This window comes from Salmo trutta, chromosome 3, assembly GCF_901001165.1.
Source record: "Salmo trutta chromosome 3, fSalTru1.1, whole genome shotgun sequence".
Classification (NCBI taxonomy): Eukaryota; Metazoa; Chordata; class Actinopteri; order Salmoniformes; family Salmonidae; genus Salmo; species Salmo trutta.
This window is the reverse complement of record NC_042959.1, coordinates 44,143,165-44,159,340: the sequence shown is the minus strand read 5'-3', so window position 1 is coordinate 44,159,340 and position 16,176 is coordinate 44,143,165. Positions and strand designations below refer to the sequence as shown.

Below are 16,176 nucleotides of genomic sequence, written 5' to 3'. Positions count from 1 at the left end.
ATCCGGAACTTGTCTACTGCTAAATGGATTGCAGTCGGACAAATGAAGTAGACGTGCAACAATCTGCAATGCAGTCTGGGACAGCTGTAAACGGGATTGTTTGGGCTTTGTGAACCTGAACGTAGGGCAGGTGTGGATTTGATGGTAGTTTGTTATTCAATAATAAAGGTAAAGACATCGACAATCTCAGAATATGTAGGATACACGTTATTATCTGACCCGTGAGCGTTGTATGCTTACTTGACAAGTGCCACGGTTTAACTGAGTCGACGACGGGGGCCCGGCAGCAGCAACATCAATACGGGCATTGCTATCACATACCGTTAGCTAGCAAGGATACATTTCCCACTGTGCCAATAGCGCAGACTGAATGTTTTTTCATTCGTCAAGCTGGATAAATAATTTAGTGACAGTGGTTTTCAAATATCCTACTAACGGTAAGCATTTATCGTTGATTGCCACGGCCGAGAAATAACAGACTGTCGTTGCTAGCTTTGGGACACAACATCGGGAGTTAAGTCTGTCTGAGATGATGTGTCCCAAAGCTAGACTTTGCAGGCTGTAACGTTACAGCTAACTAAGTTACATGGTACTATTGTAGCAATCTGGGTGTTGGTTCCGTGCCTTGACTGAGTTAACTAGCTAACTTATTACGATAGGTGAAGTCATTCAAGTTTGGTTGCGAGTTTATTTTTTAGCTGCCTTGATACGTGTATAACGTCGTTTGCCTTCGAAGTAACACTTGTCTTGTCTCCATCTTTTTAAATAGGTGACTTGCTAGCTTGTTTGAGCTTGCGTTTTATAATTTGCATATCATTATATTGTTCTTGTCAATATCTAGTTGGTGTCATTATGAAATTACGCTCTTTTGCCAACTATCTACAACTATTGCAGCAAGTACAAAGACTAGGGCTGTCACTTAGTTTCCTGTGTCGCCCACCCCACCAAGAACACATTTTATTGAGGCAATGACGGGGCTATCATGTGATGTATGTACTGTACCACGTAGGTCTGTCCCTTCCCTGATTACCAGGCGGCAGGAATTTAGGTTTCTGCCAAGGTTGACATTGTATTCGATACTGGTACTCCCTGTATCAAGCTATGTTATTTTCTACTCCCTATATATAGCCATGTTTTTTTTTTTTTTTTTACTCATTATTTTTATTTGCTATTCACTGTGCCACTATTTCCATGTATTATTTTTTTAATCTGTAACTCTGCACTGTTGGAAATGGACCCATAAGTAAGCATTTCACTGTTAGTCTACACCTCTTGTCTACAAAGCATGTGACAAATAAAATGTTATTTGATTTGATTGTAGTTGGAACCCAACTCTCACACACATCTTTCTCTCTCTGTTCAGCTCTCTCTGTTCACTTGACTTCTGTATCGTCTGTTGAAGCTCGCCCATCTATCTACCTCTTCCATCCCTAAGGCATCTGTTTCACTAAGACATGTCTAGAAGAAGACACTCATGATTAAGCACTATCTTCACATACCAACATTAACCGTATCAATTTCCTGTACCCTGTCAGACTTTGTTCCTAATAAACATTTGTCATTTGTATATGACTGGTCAATAAACAGCTCCATCTGTGCACCATCATCATTCCATGTACTTCTCCTCTGTAATGCTCTCATTCTGACAGATTCACTGGCCTGCACATTAAGGACACATATGTAGTGTGAGACTAATGAAGCTTCCCTACGCAATGTTCTGATTAATCACTCACTATGACTCAGATTAATGATCTTCTCTTTCTGCCCCCCTCCTGACTCATTCACTCCAGGTGTGATGTGTGTATGTGAGCTTGGTGTTGACAAGTAGCAGAATAACCACCCAGGAGGATGAATGCAGAAGAAGTGGAGCTGCTCAGTGACTCCAAGTACAGGAATTATGTGGCGGCGGTGGACAAGGCCCTCAAGAACTTTGAGTACTCTAGCGAATGGGCAGACCTCATCTCTGCACTGGGCAAACTCAACAAGGTAATGACCACAAACATTTACTTGTTTGGATATTTCACATATGTACATTTTAGTTTGGAATGAATACACAATGACCACATCAGAAATTTAAACCAGATCTGCATAGTCTAATGCGCTAAATGCATTTATTTTAAAACTCGACACTATTGTGGAAAGATGTAGATTGGCCACTGGTACCCCACATCTGATGTTTGAATCTGTTTCTCAGGTTTTGCAAAGCAATGCCAAGTACCAGGTGGTGCCCAAGAAGCTGACGATAGGCAAGCGTCTGGCTCAATGCCTCCACCCAGCTCTGCCTAGCGGGGTGCATCGCAAGGCCCTGGAGACCTATGAGATCATCTTCAAGATCATAGGGCCCAAGAGGCTGGCCAAAGACCTCTTCCTCTACAGGTACCGACTAGGCTACTGGATGTCAACACTTGTTCAGGACAGTAGGAGAAGTACAGCAGCTTTATTGTAACTGGAGAACATGTCATTAACTGAATTTGAACTAGTGAAGTAAGTAAATAAGCCTTGTCCATGCAAGAATGGTCCATAGGGCAGGAGCCTGTTTCTCCTGTTTCTGTAGTGTGAGGCAGCATGATGTAGAAGTACACCCCCTGGACATAACGCTAGTCTATCGCAGGGCCTTACCCTCAATCCATCTCCTTAGAACTAGTAAGAGAATGAAAATAAGGCATATTTTTCTACAGTTGACCTATCTGCCCTATAATTTCCCCTTTACTCTATTACCCAACCACCTAACACCTGCCCCCTGCTTTCTGTTTCAGCTCTGGGCTGTTCCCTCTACTCTCCAATGCTGCTATGTCTGTGAAGCCGGTGCTGCTGGGCCTGTATGAGACATACTACCTGCCCCTGGGAAAGACCCTCAAACCTGGCCTGCAGGGGCTGCTGACTGGGGTCCTACCGGGCCTGGAGGAGGGCTCTGAATACTATGATAGGTAAGAGATGGAGGGCTGGAGAAAGAGAAATTATTTAATTGAAGTAAATTGCTAATAATGAAGGAAAAAAATATTCAGTCAGAATCAACCTTAGTAACTATTCAATCATCTGGGATTCAGTTGTCTTGTCAATGTATGTTTGATTTGCAACCCACATTCAGTTATTTCAATTCAATGCAATCCTCTCCAGGACCAACATGTTGCTGGAGAAGGTGGCTGCGGCGGTGGAGCAGTCGGCCTTCTACAGCGCCCTGTGGGGCAGCATCCTGACCAGCCCCGCCGTTCGCCTGCCTGGGGTCACCTTTGTCCTGCTGCACCTCAACCGCAAACTCTCCATGGAGGACCAGCTCTACGTCATGGGCAGCGACATCGAGCTCATGGTACACGAAAAGAAGAATCATTTTCAGAGACACTTGTCTTTTTCCTTTATCCCAACCCCCCCCAAGATACACACCAAGTAGAGCTTGTAGTGCCTGTGTTTGGGGAACATTTAGAAATCATTAGTAGTGTATTCATGATGCAGACTGAGAAATTAAATCCTGTGAACTTGTATTGAGTAGGGCCAGGAGTTTTTCCTAATAAAAAAACAACTTCAACTTTGGGCCCTACTTCTTTCCTGAATAACAAGAACAAGCAACAAATGCAATAGGAGTCAATCTAGTTTGGTTGTTCTGAAATTCGACATATTCACAAAATGATTTACTGTACATTAGATATAAATGGGGCTTGATTTAACACTGTGTGGTGTCAAACCCTGCAGGTGGAGGCAGTCAGCACGTCAGTGCAGGACTCCAGTGTTCTGGTCCAGAGGAGCACCCTGGACCTGATCCTCTTCTGCTTCCCATTTCACATGAGTCAGGTAAGGACAGATCTGCACTACTCTTGTCAGCACTGCTCAGCACACAAGACCGCAGTCACAGCACTTTTGGGAACTGGCCATTCTTGATGATGAGGCTATCCGACATCCAGTTAGAGGGAGAGAGAGAGAGAATGCAGTGACTCACAGTGGATGCTTGTTTGGCTGTTCACCTCTCCATTCAATCATCGAAGCACAATGTGCCTCAGAGCCCAAACAGCCCAAATTACGGCATCCTTCTAATTAAGAACTCATTTGACCTCAGCTATTATTTCATTACTTTTGTTGTGTGTGTTGCTGTTCCAGGCCACCCGTCCAGACATGATTCGGATCCTCTCTGCAGCGCTGCACGTGGTTCTGAGGAGGGACATGTCACTCAACCGCAGACTGTACGCCTGGCTGCTGGGTAAAATACACACTCACGCACACGCAATGGTTTTCCTTAGCCGGTAATAGCTGGCTTCTGGACGTAATCTTTTTTTTGAAAATCCGATAAATAAAATTGGCACCGGCAAATTGTCTGGGAGAAGAAGAAAAAAATCCCATTGCGAAATAATACTTTTTAGCCTATTCACTGATGGAAATACCAGTCTATGTAAATACATTTGACTGGTCATGCTTATCAGTCTATAAGATAATTAGCATAATTTAGTGAAATTAAATTGGCGCGTGTTCAGTATATTTGTTATGTATCCTATTTATCACATGCGTACAGCATACAGAGCGTTTTAGCGGAGAATCTGTCGGACAGGCCGCTAGCTGCTGCTACAGCAAAGGCATAGGCAACCGAAAACAGGCTTCATCAGCGTGTCACACCAATTTGCAATGAGTTGTGTCAAGTTGGCTGGATGTTCTTTGGCTGGTGGACCATTCTTGATACACACGGGAAACTGTTGAGCGTGAAACCTAGCAGCGTTGCAGTTCTTGACACAAACCAGTGTACCTGGCACCTACCACCATACCCTGTTCAAAGGCACTCCAAATTTTTGTCTTGACCATTCACCCTCTGAATGGCACACATACACAATCCATGTCTCAATTGTCTCAAGGCTTTAAAATCCTTCTTTAACCTGTCTCCTCCCCTATACTGATTGAAGTGGATTTAACAAGTGACATCAATAAGGGATCTTAGCCTTCACCTGGATTCACCTGGTTAGTGTATCATAGAAAGAGCAGGTGTTCTCAACTTTCTTTCATTGTCCAGTAGCCAAAGGCACAATCCTAGTCATATTAGCAACCCATGCTAGTGGCTGCATATCTCTCCTCTCTCTGTCACATGAAACCACTAGTATGTGGGGTGTGCTTTCGACAACTGTGTTTTCCCACTAATTGCATTATGGAATGAACATTCATGCCTACCTACTGCCTTGTGAGCATTGCTGCGCTTATAATGCGAATAAATAATAGTTTATCAACATTTTTAAGCTAAACGTTCTGATCTGTTGTATCAGAATCATTGCTTTAAAAAAAAAAAAAAAGTATTTACGTAGCCTAGGCCTACTGGTTGTATGAATTTAGGATCTATCGTGCCACAACTTTCCCAGAGTCTGTTTGGATTAGGTTATTTCTTTCTTGCACAGAACGACAAGATGACCAATAGAATAGGTCAACTTTTCTATGGGGGATAGTAGATTGACATAGGTTAGTGATTTTGCTGTTCATTACTCCCTCGTCTTGTTGGCTGAGGAAAAGTAAATATGGACAGTTATTCTAACATCTTCAAAGTGCACATCAGAATTTGGTAAGAACATTGTTGCCTCCTCGTCTTGCATGTTCTTTTAATATGAATTACCATCATCTAAATGTGATTTCTGTTATTCTAATCACTGGGTGGAAGCCCTAATCAGGTCACACATCCAATGCATATGGGTTCGGTATATTTCCGGTAATTGAAGTGCTGCTGGTCAAATATCCGGCGCCACATTTTCATAATGGAAACCCTGGTATGCAGGCACAAACAAGCACATGCACACATACATACCACTGCATGCGTTCTGTACAACTTAGTATAGTTGAGCTGTTGGACTTTGCCTGTTGGAATGATCATCCGGCCATTTATGTCTTGTGCACTAACATGTCTTGTAACAAGTCATATGCCAGTGCTTATTTCCCTACTTTGTTTTCTTATTTGCGTCTTACTTGCTGTGGATAAAAAAAAAAAAATGCTGGTAAGTGTCTGCTTGGCTGAGCAGGGCTCCTTTTTTTACACTCAGAAAAGCTTGTTTGTTTGCTAAATTACTGGTAACTCAATCTCACCCCACCCTCTTCTCCCTTGTCTTTCGTCATATTGTGTGCGTGTGTGTGTGTGTGCTGTGCTCCTAGGCTTTGACAACAATGGTGTGAGGACAGGCCCTCGCAGCTCTCGACAGATCAACCCTGAGGACCATGCTACCCAGTATTTCAATGCCTACTCCAAGGACATGCTGGTCCAGGTACGCCTTGTATGCACACAAACCCACCCACACCTACACACACACACACACACACACACACACACACACACACACACACACACACACAGGTGCTTTATGGCCTTCTATAAAAAAACATGCATACAAAAACAAGACAAGCTTTTCCATGTGCATTTGCTCAGCCTTTAAATACAGATTGCTAACACACACTTACAAGACAAAGAGTTCCAAAGCTATTTGCTTAAATTATTATTTTCAAAGACCTCAAAGTTTGAGTGGGTCGTCTGAAAGGGAGCAAGGTAAATGCCTTACATTTTTCAGCAGGTGAAATTCAGACCCCTACTGCTCCCCCTCTGTGCCCCCTTTTAATCTCTAAACTACTCCCCCCCCCCCACCTACACACACACACACACCCTTAGGGGTTTGCCTGTAATGCCTGTAGCCCCCTACTTCCACACCCCACCTAATCCCAGGGGCCTTCCCTTTGAAGCGCTCCCAAAATCTGCTCCGTGCCTGGGCCACGATCACACACTCACACACTATTCCCATTTGTAATGCAGTGTCACGCTCCAACAGCATTGGCCCTTATGACGGCGGGGCCTACATGTGATGTGTCCTGTTACTCCAGGGGTTGGGACAGACAGACCAGGGCTTTAATTTGTTCATCTGCCATCTGTTCATGGACACTTGTTGTGTCTCCTGCTGGGAAACGGGGCTACTGCAGGGACCGTCTGTTCCCCAGACCCATCCGCTTCTGTGTTAGACGAGGCGTGAAAAACACACACATACACTGAAGGACAAAAATAAGACTTGCCTTGGAAAATGTCCCCAGGCCCTTTACCCAAAAATGTAATCCCAACCAGAAACTAGATAGCTAACCAGCTGAGTCCATGTTCTGCCGCCTGTCTCTGGAGTTGCTTTGATCGTTCTGTATTTTTTGAATGCGGTTTGATCCAGAAGTTTTGACCGTGTGTGTGTGCAGGCAATGGTGGGGATCCTGCAAGGGAAGGCCCGAGGCGGGGAGGAGGAGAGCGTCCTGATGCATGACCTCAAGCCTTTCCGCATTCTCATCAGTCTGCTGGACAAACCTGAACTCGGTACGGTATATTACTACATCCATCAGATCAATGCAACACATATCATTCATGTCACTGTTACACACCGAATAGAACACACACAACATTTTGGTCATAGTGATCCACATGTCACTACTGTGCTGTTTTCAGAAGGGAACACCATAGCAAAACGTTTCACAGCTGACAATTAAAATGAGCGCTTCTTATTGGACAAATCCAGGCACTCCGGCCCCGTTTCAGTCCATTTCCTTCCATTTGGTGCCTAATGACCCTATTTCCCTTCGACTGTTCAAGATACATTTGTAAATGGACATGATCAGTGACTGATTTGTAATCCTGTGTGTTCCAGGACCAGCCATCCTGGAGGACGTTCTGATCGAGGTGTTCAGGACATTACACACACAGTGCCGAGCAGAGCTGGACCTGCAGAACCACAACCCATTCAGCAAGGACCATGCTCATCTCAGCAGGTTGGCCAGCTTGTGTGTGCGTGTGTGCGTGTAACACTAAACGCATGAAAAAAGCCAAAGCTTTAACAACCATTGTAAGCTAAGGGTCGTATTGATTGTTTCCCTCAGCAAATTGCGAGAGAACAAGAAAACTGCGGAGCTTATCAAAACGGCCAATCTCCTGTTCAACTCTTTTGAGCCGTACTACATGTGGGACTACATCGCTCGCTGGTTCGAGGACTGCTGCAGGTCTGTGTGTATGCGCTGCTCCATGTGTGTATGCTGACATGGTAAGATAGCGAGATAGAGCCTGAGTCGTGTTCATTAGGCCACACCGTAGCAAAATGTTTCGCAGCAGAAAATAAAGTTCAGCATTTCTTATTGGACAAGTTTTACTCAGTTTTTTGCGGGATGAACACCATCCTGTTTTATGTTTGTAAATGGGTCACTCTGTCCATCTTGCAGGAAGGCAAAGAATGGACCAGGGAATGCTGGGAGCACAGAGTCCTCAGGGCTCTCATTGGTGGAGTTCTGTCAGCTGGTGGACTTCCTACTGGACATTGTGTCCTTGGTGAGACACACACACACCCTTCTCTCCCCGCCTTCCTTTCGCACTCATACTATAGTCTCTCTATACAGAACAACAGCCATTGAAATATCAGCACTCGTACAATAGAATATTTACTAATTATAAGTCGCAGTTTCTGAATGTGAGTGCTCATGGCAATCCCTTATGGTGTGTGCTGTCTTTCTATCTGTGTGTGTGCAATGCATTAACAGGTTCTAGAACTGCCTGTATTTAGTGTCATTGCATCTTCTAGTAGAGAGAATGCTTGTCTTCATTTCCAATCTGAATAGGTTGGAAAGCCCCTGACACCTTTATTACTGTCTGTGTGAGTGCACAGCGTGTGTGAGTGATTGCTTGCGACCATGCGCAGGTGTTTGCGTGCTTGAGTGTGTGTGTGAGCGTGCAAATGTTTCTCTGCATGAGTATGTTCTGCATACAAAGTGTCCTCTGGCCTATGCTCTGCTTGCTCCTGTCTGTTCAATCTATCTGCTCTCTTTCCTTGAAGCCTACTAGAAGCATGAGGGTAATCTGCCAGGTAAAGTACTGCTGTCTCCTGCTTCTTCACCCTTCATCCTGCCTGACTGCTTTACTGTGCTTGAATAACATTTTAGCAACGTCCCAGCAACATTCCTAAAGGCAATTTTTAATTTTGGTTATTTTTCTGGCTTTGAATATGGTTATTGTTCTTCAGAGTGAGTGAAATTTTCCTGTAATATTGGGAATATGGTGGAATTTCTACCTAGTCCAATAGAATTGGGATTTTTTTTGTCGGAATATACTTTATATATACTGCTCAAAAAAATAAAGGGAACACTTAAAAAACACATCCTAGATCTGAATGAAAGAAATAATCTTATTAAATACTTTTTTCTTTACATAGTTGAATGTGCTGACAACAAAATCACACAAAAATTATCAATGGAAATCCAATTTATCAACCCATGGAGGTCTGGATTTGGAGTCACACTCAAAATTAAAGTGGAAAACCACACTACAGGCTGATCCAACTTTGATGTAATGTCCTTAAAACAAGTCAAAATGAGGCTCAGTAGTGTGTGTGGCCTCCACGTGCCTGTATGACCTCCCTACAACGCCTGGGCATGCTCCTGATGAGGTGGCGGATGGTCTCCTGAGGGATCTCCTCCCAGACCTGGACTAAAGCATCCGCCAACTCCTGGACAGTCTGTGGTGCAACGTGGCGTTGGTGGATGGAGCGAGACATGATGTCCCAGATGTGCTCAATTGGATTCAGGTCTGGGGAACGGGCAGGCCAGTCCATAGCATCAATGCCTTCCTCTTGCAGGAACTGCTGACACACTCCAGCCACATGAGGTCTAGCATTGTCTTGCATTAGGAGGAACCCAGGGCCAACCGCACCAGCATATGGTCTCACAAGGGGTCTGAGGATCTCATCTCGGTACCTAATGGCAGTCAGGCTACCTCTGGCGAGCACATGGAGGGCTGTGCGGCCCCCCAAAGAAATGCCACCCCACACCATGACTGACCCACCGCCAAACCGGTCATGCTGGAGGATGTTGCAGGCAGCAGAACGTTCTCCACGGCGTCTCCAGACTCTGTCACGTCTGTCACGTGCTCAGTGTGAACCTGCTTTCATCTGTGAAGAGCACAGGGCGCCAGTGGTGAATTTGCCAATCTTGGTGTTCTCTGGCAAATGCCAAACGTCCTGCACGGTGTTGGGCTGTAAGCCCAACCCCCACCTGTGGACGTCGGGCCCTCATACCACCCTCATGGAGTCTGTTTCTGACCGTTTGAGCAGACACATGCACATTTGTGGCCTGCTGGAGGTCATTTTGCAGGGCTCTGGCAGTGCTTCTCCTGCTCCTCCTTGCACAAAGGCGGAGGTAGTGGTCCTGCTGCTGGATTGTTGCCCTCCTACGGCCTCCTCCACGTCTCCTGATGTACTGGCCTGTCTCCTGGTAGCGCCTCCATGCTCTGGACACTACACTGACAGACAGCGCAAACCTTCTTGCCACAGCTCGCATTGATGTGCCATCCTGGATGAGCTGCACTACCTGAGCCACTTGTGTGGGTTGTAGACTCCGTCTCATGCTACCACTAGAGTGAAAGCACCGCCAGCATTCAAAAGTGACCAAAACATCAGCCAGGAAGCATAGGAACTGAGAAGTGGTCTGTGGTTACCACCTGCAGAACCACTCCTTTAATGGGGGTGTCTTGCTAATTGCCTATAATTTCCACCTGTTGTCTATTCCATTTGCACAACAGCATGTGAAATGTATTATCAATCAGTGTTGCTTCCTAAGTGGACAGTTTGATTTCACAGAAGTGCGATTGACTTGGAGTTACATTGTGTTGTTTAAGTGTTCCCTTTATTTTTTTGAGCAGTGTATATATTCATAGTTTGGTAGGGGATGTTGTGAAAATTAAATTTCAGCCTGGTGTGTCATTATCCTGCATGCACAGAATAATATGTTTCCATTGCTCACATTTAAAGAAGTAGCCTATGGCTTTTTGAAAATGTCCAGTTTGTTTATTCTTCATTTGCCCATTGTTCTGTTTTCTTTTAGCATAATTTTTTAAATGTCATTTGTAAAGAAAATGTCCATTACAACATTCAAGGAAAAGGTACAATGTAAGATGACAATGATTTGAGGATGCCTGCTCATGATGAAATATTTTAGTGGGGGTTGTATTTTTCAAATGGTCTAACCTTTTCTTTGACGGCCTCTGATGGCTTTTTCTAAACAACGCATAATATTGTGTACTACCCTCATAAAATACAATGCTTTCCGAAAGTATTCACACCCCTTGACTTTTTCCAAATGTTTATTTTTTTACAAAGTGGGATTAAAATGGATTTAGTTGTAATTTTAAGTGAACGATCTACACAAAATACTCATGTCGAAGTGTAATAATTTTTTTAATGGAAAATAAAACATTAATATATCTTGATTAGATAAGTATTCAACCCCCTTAGTCAATACATGTTAAAATCACATTTGGCAGCAATTATAGCTGTGTGTCTTTCAGGGTAAGCTTTGCACATCTGTATTGTACAATATTTGCACCTTATTCTTTAAAAAATTCTTCAAGCTTTGTCAACTTGGTTGTTGATCATTGCAAGACAGCCATTTTCAAGTCTTGCCATAGATTTTCAAGCCAATTTAAGTCAACTGTAACTTGGCCACTCAGGAACATTCAATGTCGTCTTGGTAATCAACTCCAGTGTAGATATGGCCTTGTATTTTAACTTATTGTCTTGCTGAAAGGTGAATTTGTCTTCCAGTGTCTGTTGAAAAGCACACTGAACCAGGTTTTCCTCAAGGATTTTCCCTGTGCCTAACTTTATTCTGTTTATTTTTATCCCCCAAGAAACTCACTAGTCCATAACACGATGCATTTTGTTGGATTTGCCCCAACATAACACTTTGTATTCAGGACAAATTTCTTTGCCACATTTCTTGCAGTATTAGTAGTGCCTTATTGAAAACAGGATGCATGCTTCGGAATAGTTATGTTTTTACAAGCTTTAGTATTTTGGATTTATGTTAGTGTTGTTGAGCCACACTCAGTTATCTCCTATCACAGCCATAAAACTCTGTAACTGTTGTAACATCACCATTGGCCTCATGGTAATATCCCTGAGGGTTTTTCTTCCCCTCTGGCAACTGATTTGGGAAGAGCACCTGTGTCTTTGTAGTGACTGGGTATATTGATACACCATCCAAAGTGTAAAATTAATAACTGACGCCATTCTCAAAGGGATATTCAATGTCAGCTTTTTTTTTTTTACTTACCATCTACCAATAGGTGCCTTTCTTTGCGAACCACAGGAAAACCTCCCTGGTCTTCGTGGTTGAATCTGCTTGAAATTCACTGCTAGACTGAGGGACCTTGCGGATAATTGTATGTGTAGGGTACAGAGAAGGGGTAATCATTTCAAAATAATATTAAACACTATTATTGCACACAGTGAGTCCATTCAACTTATGTGATTTGTTAAGCAGATTTTTACTCCTACATTTATTTAAGCTTGCCAAAACAAAAGGGTTGAATACTTATTGACTCAAGACATTTTCTGGTTCAGTCAGCTTTTAGAACTGTAAACATTTCTTAAAACAGACTGAACCAAGCTTTCCTCTGAGATTTTGCCTGTGCTTAGCTATATTCCATTTATTTTTATTAACAAAAAAAACTCCCTAGTCCTAGCCAGTGACACAATCTCAATTCAGGCTGTAACACAACACAACACAATGTGGAAAAGGGGTGTGAATACTTTCTGAAGGCACTGTACATTTTAAGTTTCAAAACTGTAAGTCCTACAAGCACGTGCTTAGTACTGTTAGAAAGGTAAGAACTGTTGGATTCTGATAAAGAAAAACAGTGTGACTACTACAGAGCCCGAGATGCAGCAGGCAAAAAAACGTGCCATGCCTTATTTTTTGTCTTGCTGGAATTATATACAGTGCCTTCAGAAAGTATTTATACCCCTTGACTTATTCCACATTTTGCTGTTAAAGATCTCACCCATTTACACACAATACCCCATAATAACAAAGTGGAAACATGTTTTATAGAATGTTTTGCAAATCTATTGAAAATGAAATACAGAAATATATCTCATTGACGTAAGTATTCAGACACATTTTAGTTTATTGCATTCAGTTATACAACTGACAGGGTACCCCCCCCAAATCGTTGGATGCGGTACTGGGTCCAAAACAACCACAGATTATTCTGGAAATGCCAACAAAGCCATGGTAATGGTATACCGTTTCTCTAATGTGTGGACTTATTTTAAAGAATCAAGAGGTTAAACACAGCGCTGTACTGATAACTAATAATAATAAATAACTATATAGATTCGGAATTGGATTTTAATTACATCAAGCTCCAACAAGAGCTTTCTCAGATATGCTTGATGCTGCCTTTTTATGTTATTACGTTTATTTGACAGGGACTATTTACAATTAAAACACAAATCAGGTAATGTGATGCATTGTACCAGATGAATCTAGGTATCTAATTTCCATCTCCAGTCACCAGGCGAGTGGCGACCCTATTCTCCAGAGCCCTCTCACCCTCCTCTTCCTCCTCCCTTCAGGAGACCTACATAGAGATCCAGACGGAGCACCTTCCCCAGCTTCTGCTGCGCATGGTTTCTGCCCTGACCTCTCACCTCCCGGCCCTGGGCCTTGGGGAGCTCACCCACTGCCTGCGCCTCTGCTCCAAGATCCTGAGCAAGGTGCAGCCCCCTCTGGTGTCCCCCCTGTCCCTGCCCACGGGCCACCTTGCCTCCACAGTCTCTGCTAAGGAGGAGAAACGGGTAAGAAGTACTGAGATGGTGCCCCAGTCCGGGACACCTATACGAGTTAGATTAACCTTGGTTGTTACAACCAGAGCATATTCTATAGCTTTTGTTGTTTATGTGTGAGGTTTTTTTAACCTTTGTATGCATATGTAAAATAGATGCTTAGATGTATTTAAAAATATATATTTCACCTTTAACTAGGCAAATCAGTTAAGAACAAATTCTTATTTTCAATGACGGCCTAGGAACAGTAGGTTAACTGCCTTGTTCAGGGGCAGGACGACAGATTTTTACCTTGTCAGCTCGGGGATTTGATCTTGCAACCTTTCGGTTACTAGGCCAACGCTCTAACCATTAGGCTGCCTGCCGCCGCAATGTATGATGAATCAGTATTTCTTGCAGACATTTCCCAGGTAATAAGGATAATCTATAGGCTACCTTTTCATGACAAAAGCAACTGGACTTTGTCTATCCTGACTTGCGCTTTTAACCCAGTTACATTTGATCCCGTAAAGCATTGGTGATGATGAATGAGTTTCAATCATGACCTCTGCCAAGTCTGAAAGCATCCTGTTGTCTTCCTAGTTCTTCCCTGCCTTTACAGTTTGCTTTAGCATATTGTCTCTGAGCATTTGGTTGATCATAAAATAACATGGTTCCTTTTATCTCTGAACAGTATGAAATCCATGCAAAGGTTAAATCGTTTTTGCCTTTTGTCACTGTCAAGTGGATGTTCAAAGGCAAACATTCAACCCCCTAACACGCCCACGTTCATTGATTCTCACTTTGAAAATTAAAACTTTGTCAATTTTTCAGTTCCTAGCTGATGACTGTCTACCTTTGATAGTAGATAAATGTCACTTCTTTCACTTCCTGCCAAAGTAAAATCATCAGAGCAGGGCTCCTCTGTTGTTGACCTATCAGAGACAACAGCCGTTTGGCCTGCTTCCCTCGCCCTCAAAAACATAAACAACCATCCAAGGCCCTCGTGGTGTCCCCTGGTCCCAGAGCTGGCCCCCACCCCTCTACCCCCTTAATTTGGCTGGGTGGTCCCCACTCCAGGACTGGAGGGGAGCTGGAGAACTGTCCCTCCCCCTTTCCCCAGACAGAGGTGTTAGAAGCTGGGATCAGTCAACTAAAAAAAAATCAAATCAAATGTATTTGTCACATACACATGGTTAGCAGGTGTTAATGCAAGTGTAGCGAAATGCTTGTGCTTCTAGTTCCGACCATGCAGTAATATCTAACAAGTAATATAACCTAACAATTTCATAACAACTACCTTATACACACAAGTGTAAAGGAATGAATACGAATATGTACATACAAATATATAAATGAGTGATGGCCGAACGGCATAGGCAAGATGCAGTGGATGGTATAGAGTACAGTATATACATATGAGATGAGTAATGTAGGGTATGAAAACATATAAAGCGGCATTGTTTAAAGTGGCTAGTGATACATTACATCAAGATGCAGTAGATGGTATAGAGTACAGTATATACATATGAGATGAGTAATGTAGGGTATGAGAACATTATATAAAGTGGCATTGTTTAAAGTGGCTAGTGATACATTTAATTACATCAAGATGGCAAGATGCAGTAGATGGTATAGCGTACAGTATATACATATGAGATGAGTAATGTAGGGTAAGTAAACATTATATAATATAAAGTGGCTAGTGATAAATTGATTACATCAATTTTTCCATTATTAAAGTGGCTGTTGTTGAGTCAGTGTGTTGGCAGCAGCCACTCAATGTTAGTGATGGCTGTTTAACAGTCTGATGGCCTTGAGATAGAAGCTGTTTTTCAGTCTCTCGGTCCCCGCTTTGATGCACCTGTACTGACCTCGCCTTCTGGATGATAGCGGGGTGAACAGGCAGTGGCTCGGGTGGTTGTTGTCCTTGATGATCTTTTTGGCCTTCCTGTGACATCGGGTGGTGTAGATGTCCCAACTGTCTTTGCCCCCCTGTCTGTTACCTGGCGGTCTGGTAGAGTGTTTCAGTGCTCAGTAGGGCTTGACTAAAAGTTGACAGACTCCTAGGCTAGAGGTAGAGGCCAGGGAGGGGGCACATAGAGACACACACAAGTGGTAACTAACAAACAGCTGAGCCCCTCTTTCTCTCAGAGGAGGATCAGACTACCCTATGGTTTCCCCTTGGGTCTGTCTGCTCCATTGGAGTGGAAGGCTTCCTTCCCTCCCTTCAGCTCTATCCATCCTCCCCCCTCTCCCTTCCTCCTGTTCTCCAGCTACCCTCCTGGGGACATTTACAGGACGTAGTTTGCCATCTGAGTCCTGCCGCCAGAATGTGTAGCCTCAGCCTGCCGCATTGCATGCTGGGATAGCCCTGGGGCTGTTTTGTGGCATGGCAATGTGGGGGTGGGGCTGTCTGTCGATCTGTCCTAAGCTGGCTGGCATGATGCAGGGAGGGAGCTGTATGTAGGGGGTAGTAGAGTCCATTCAGTTTGGGGCAACAGCTGTCCACTTCCCTGTCTGTGCTGTGGGTGCCCAAGGTGTGAGGGGGGAGCCTGTCAGGGAGTGTCTGTGCTTAGAAATCCTCTCCCTCCTTGTCTCCTGAGAGACCTGCGCT

The 16,176-nt window shown here is 43.7% G+C and overlaps 1 protein-coding gene across 5 annotated transcripts in view; it reads left to right on the top strand.

Moving 5' to 3' along the window:
- The first annotated feature begins 82 nt into the window (after positions 1-82).
- LOC115175868 (protein dopey-1) overlaps positions 83-16,176 on the top strand; it is a 37,030-nt gene continuing 20,936 nt past the window's right edge. For 2 of the 5 annotated variants that reach the window (XM_029735453.1, XM_029735470.1), the window contains exons 1-14: positions 83-437; positions 1,791-1,986; positions 2,195-2,376; positions 2,757-2,927; positions 3,118-3,307; positions 3,688-3,786; positions 4,090-4,189; positions 6,106-6,215; positions 7,177-7,291; positions 7,620-7,740; positions 7,849-7,968; positions 8,185-8,290; positions 8,793-8,822; positions 13,371-13,592. In XM_029735453.1, the coding sequence (XP_029591313.1) occupies positions 1,849-1,986; positions 2,195-2,376; positions 2,757-2,927; positions 3,118-3,307; positions 3,688-3,786; positions 4,090-4,189; positions 6,106-6,215; positions 7,177-7,291; positions 7,620-7,740; positions 7,849-7,968; positions 8,185-8,290; positions 8,793-8,822; positions 13,371-13,592 (1,704 nt within the window). In that variant the 5' untranslated portion in view covers positions 83-437; positions 1,791-1,848. Of the gene's footprint in view, positions 438-1,790; positions 1,987-2,194; positions 2,377-2,756; positions 2,928-3,117; positions 3,308-3,687; positions 3,787-4,089; positions 4,190-4,996; positions 5,952-6,105; positions 6,216-7,176; positions 7,292-7,619; positions 7,741-7,848; positions 7,969-8,184; positions 8,291-8,792; positions 8,823-13,370; positions 13,593-16,176 lie in introns of those variants that run through there. The other 3 variants (XM_029735462.1, XM_029735480.1, XM_029735489.1) reach the window with 3 other exon arrangements.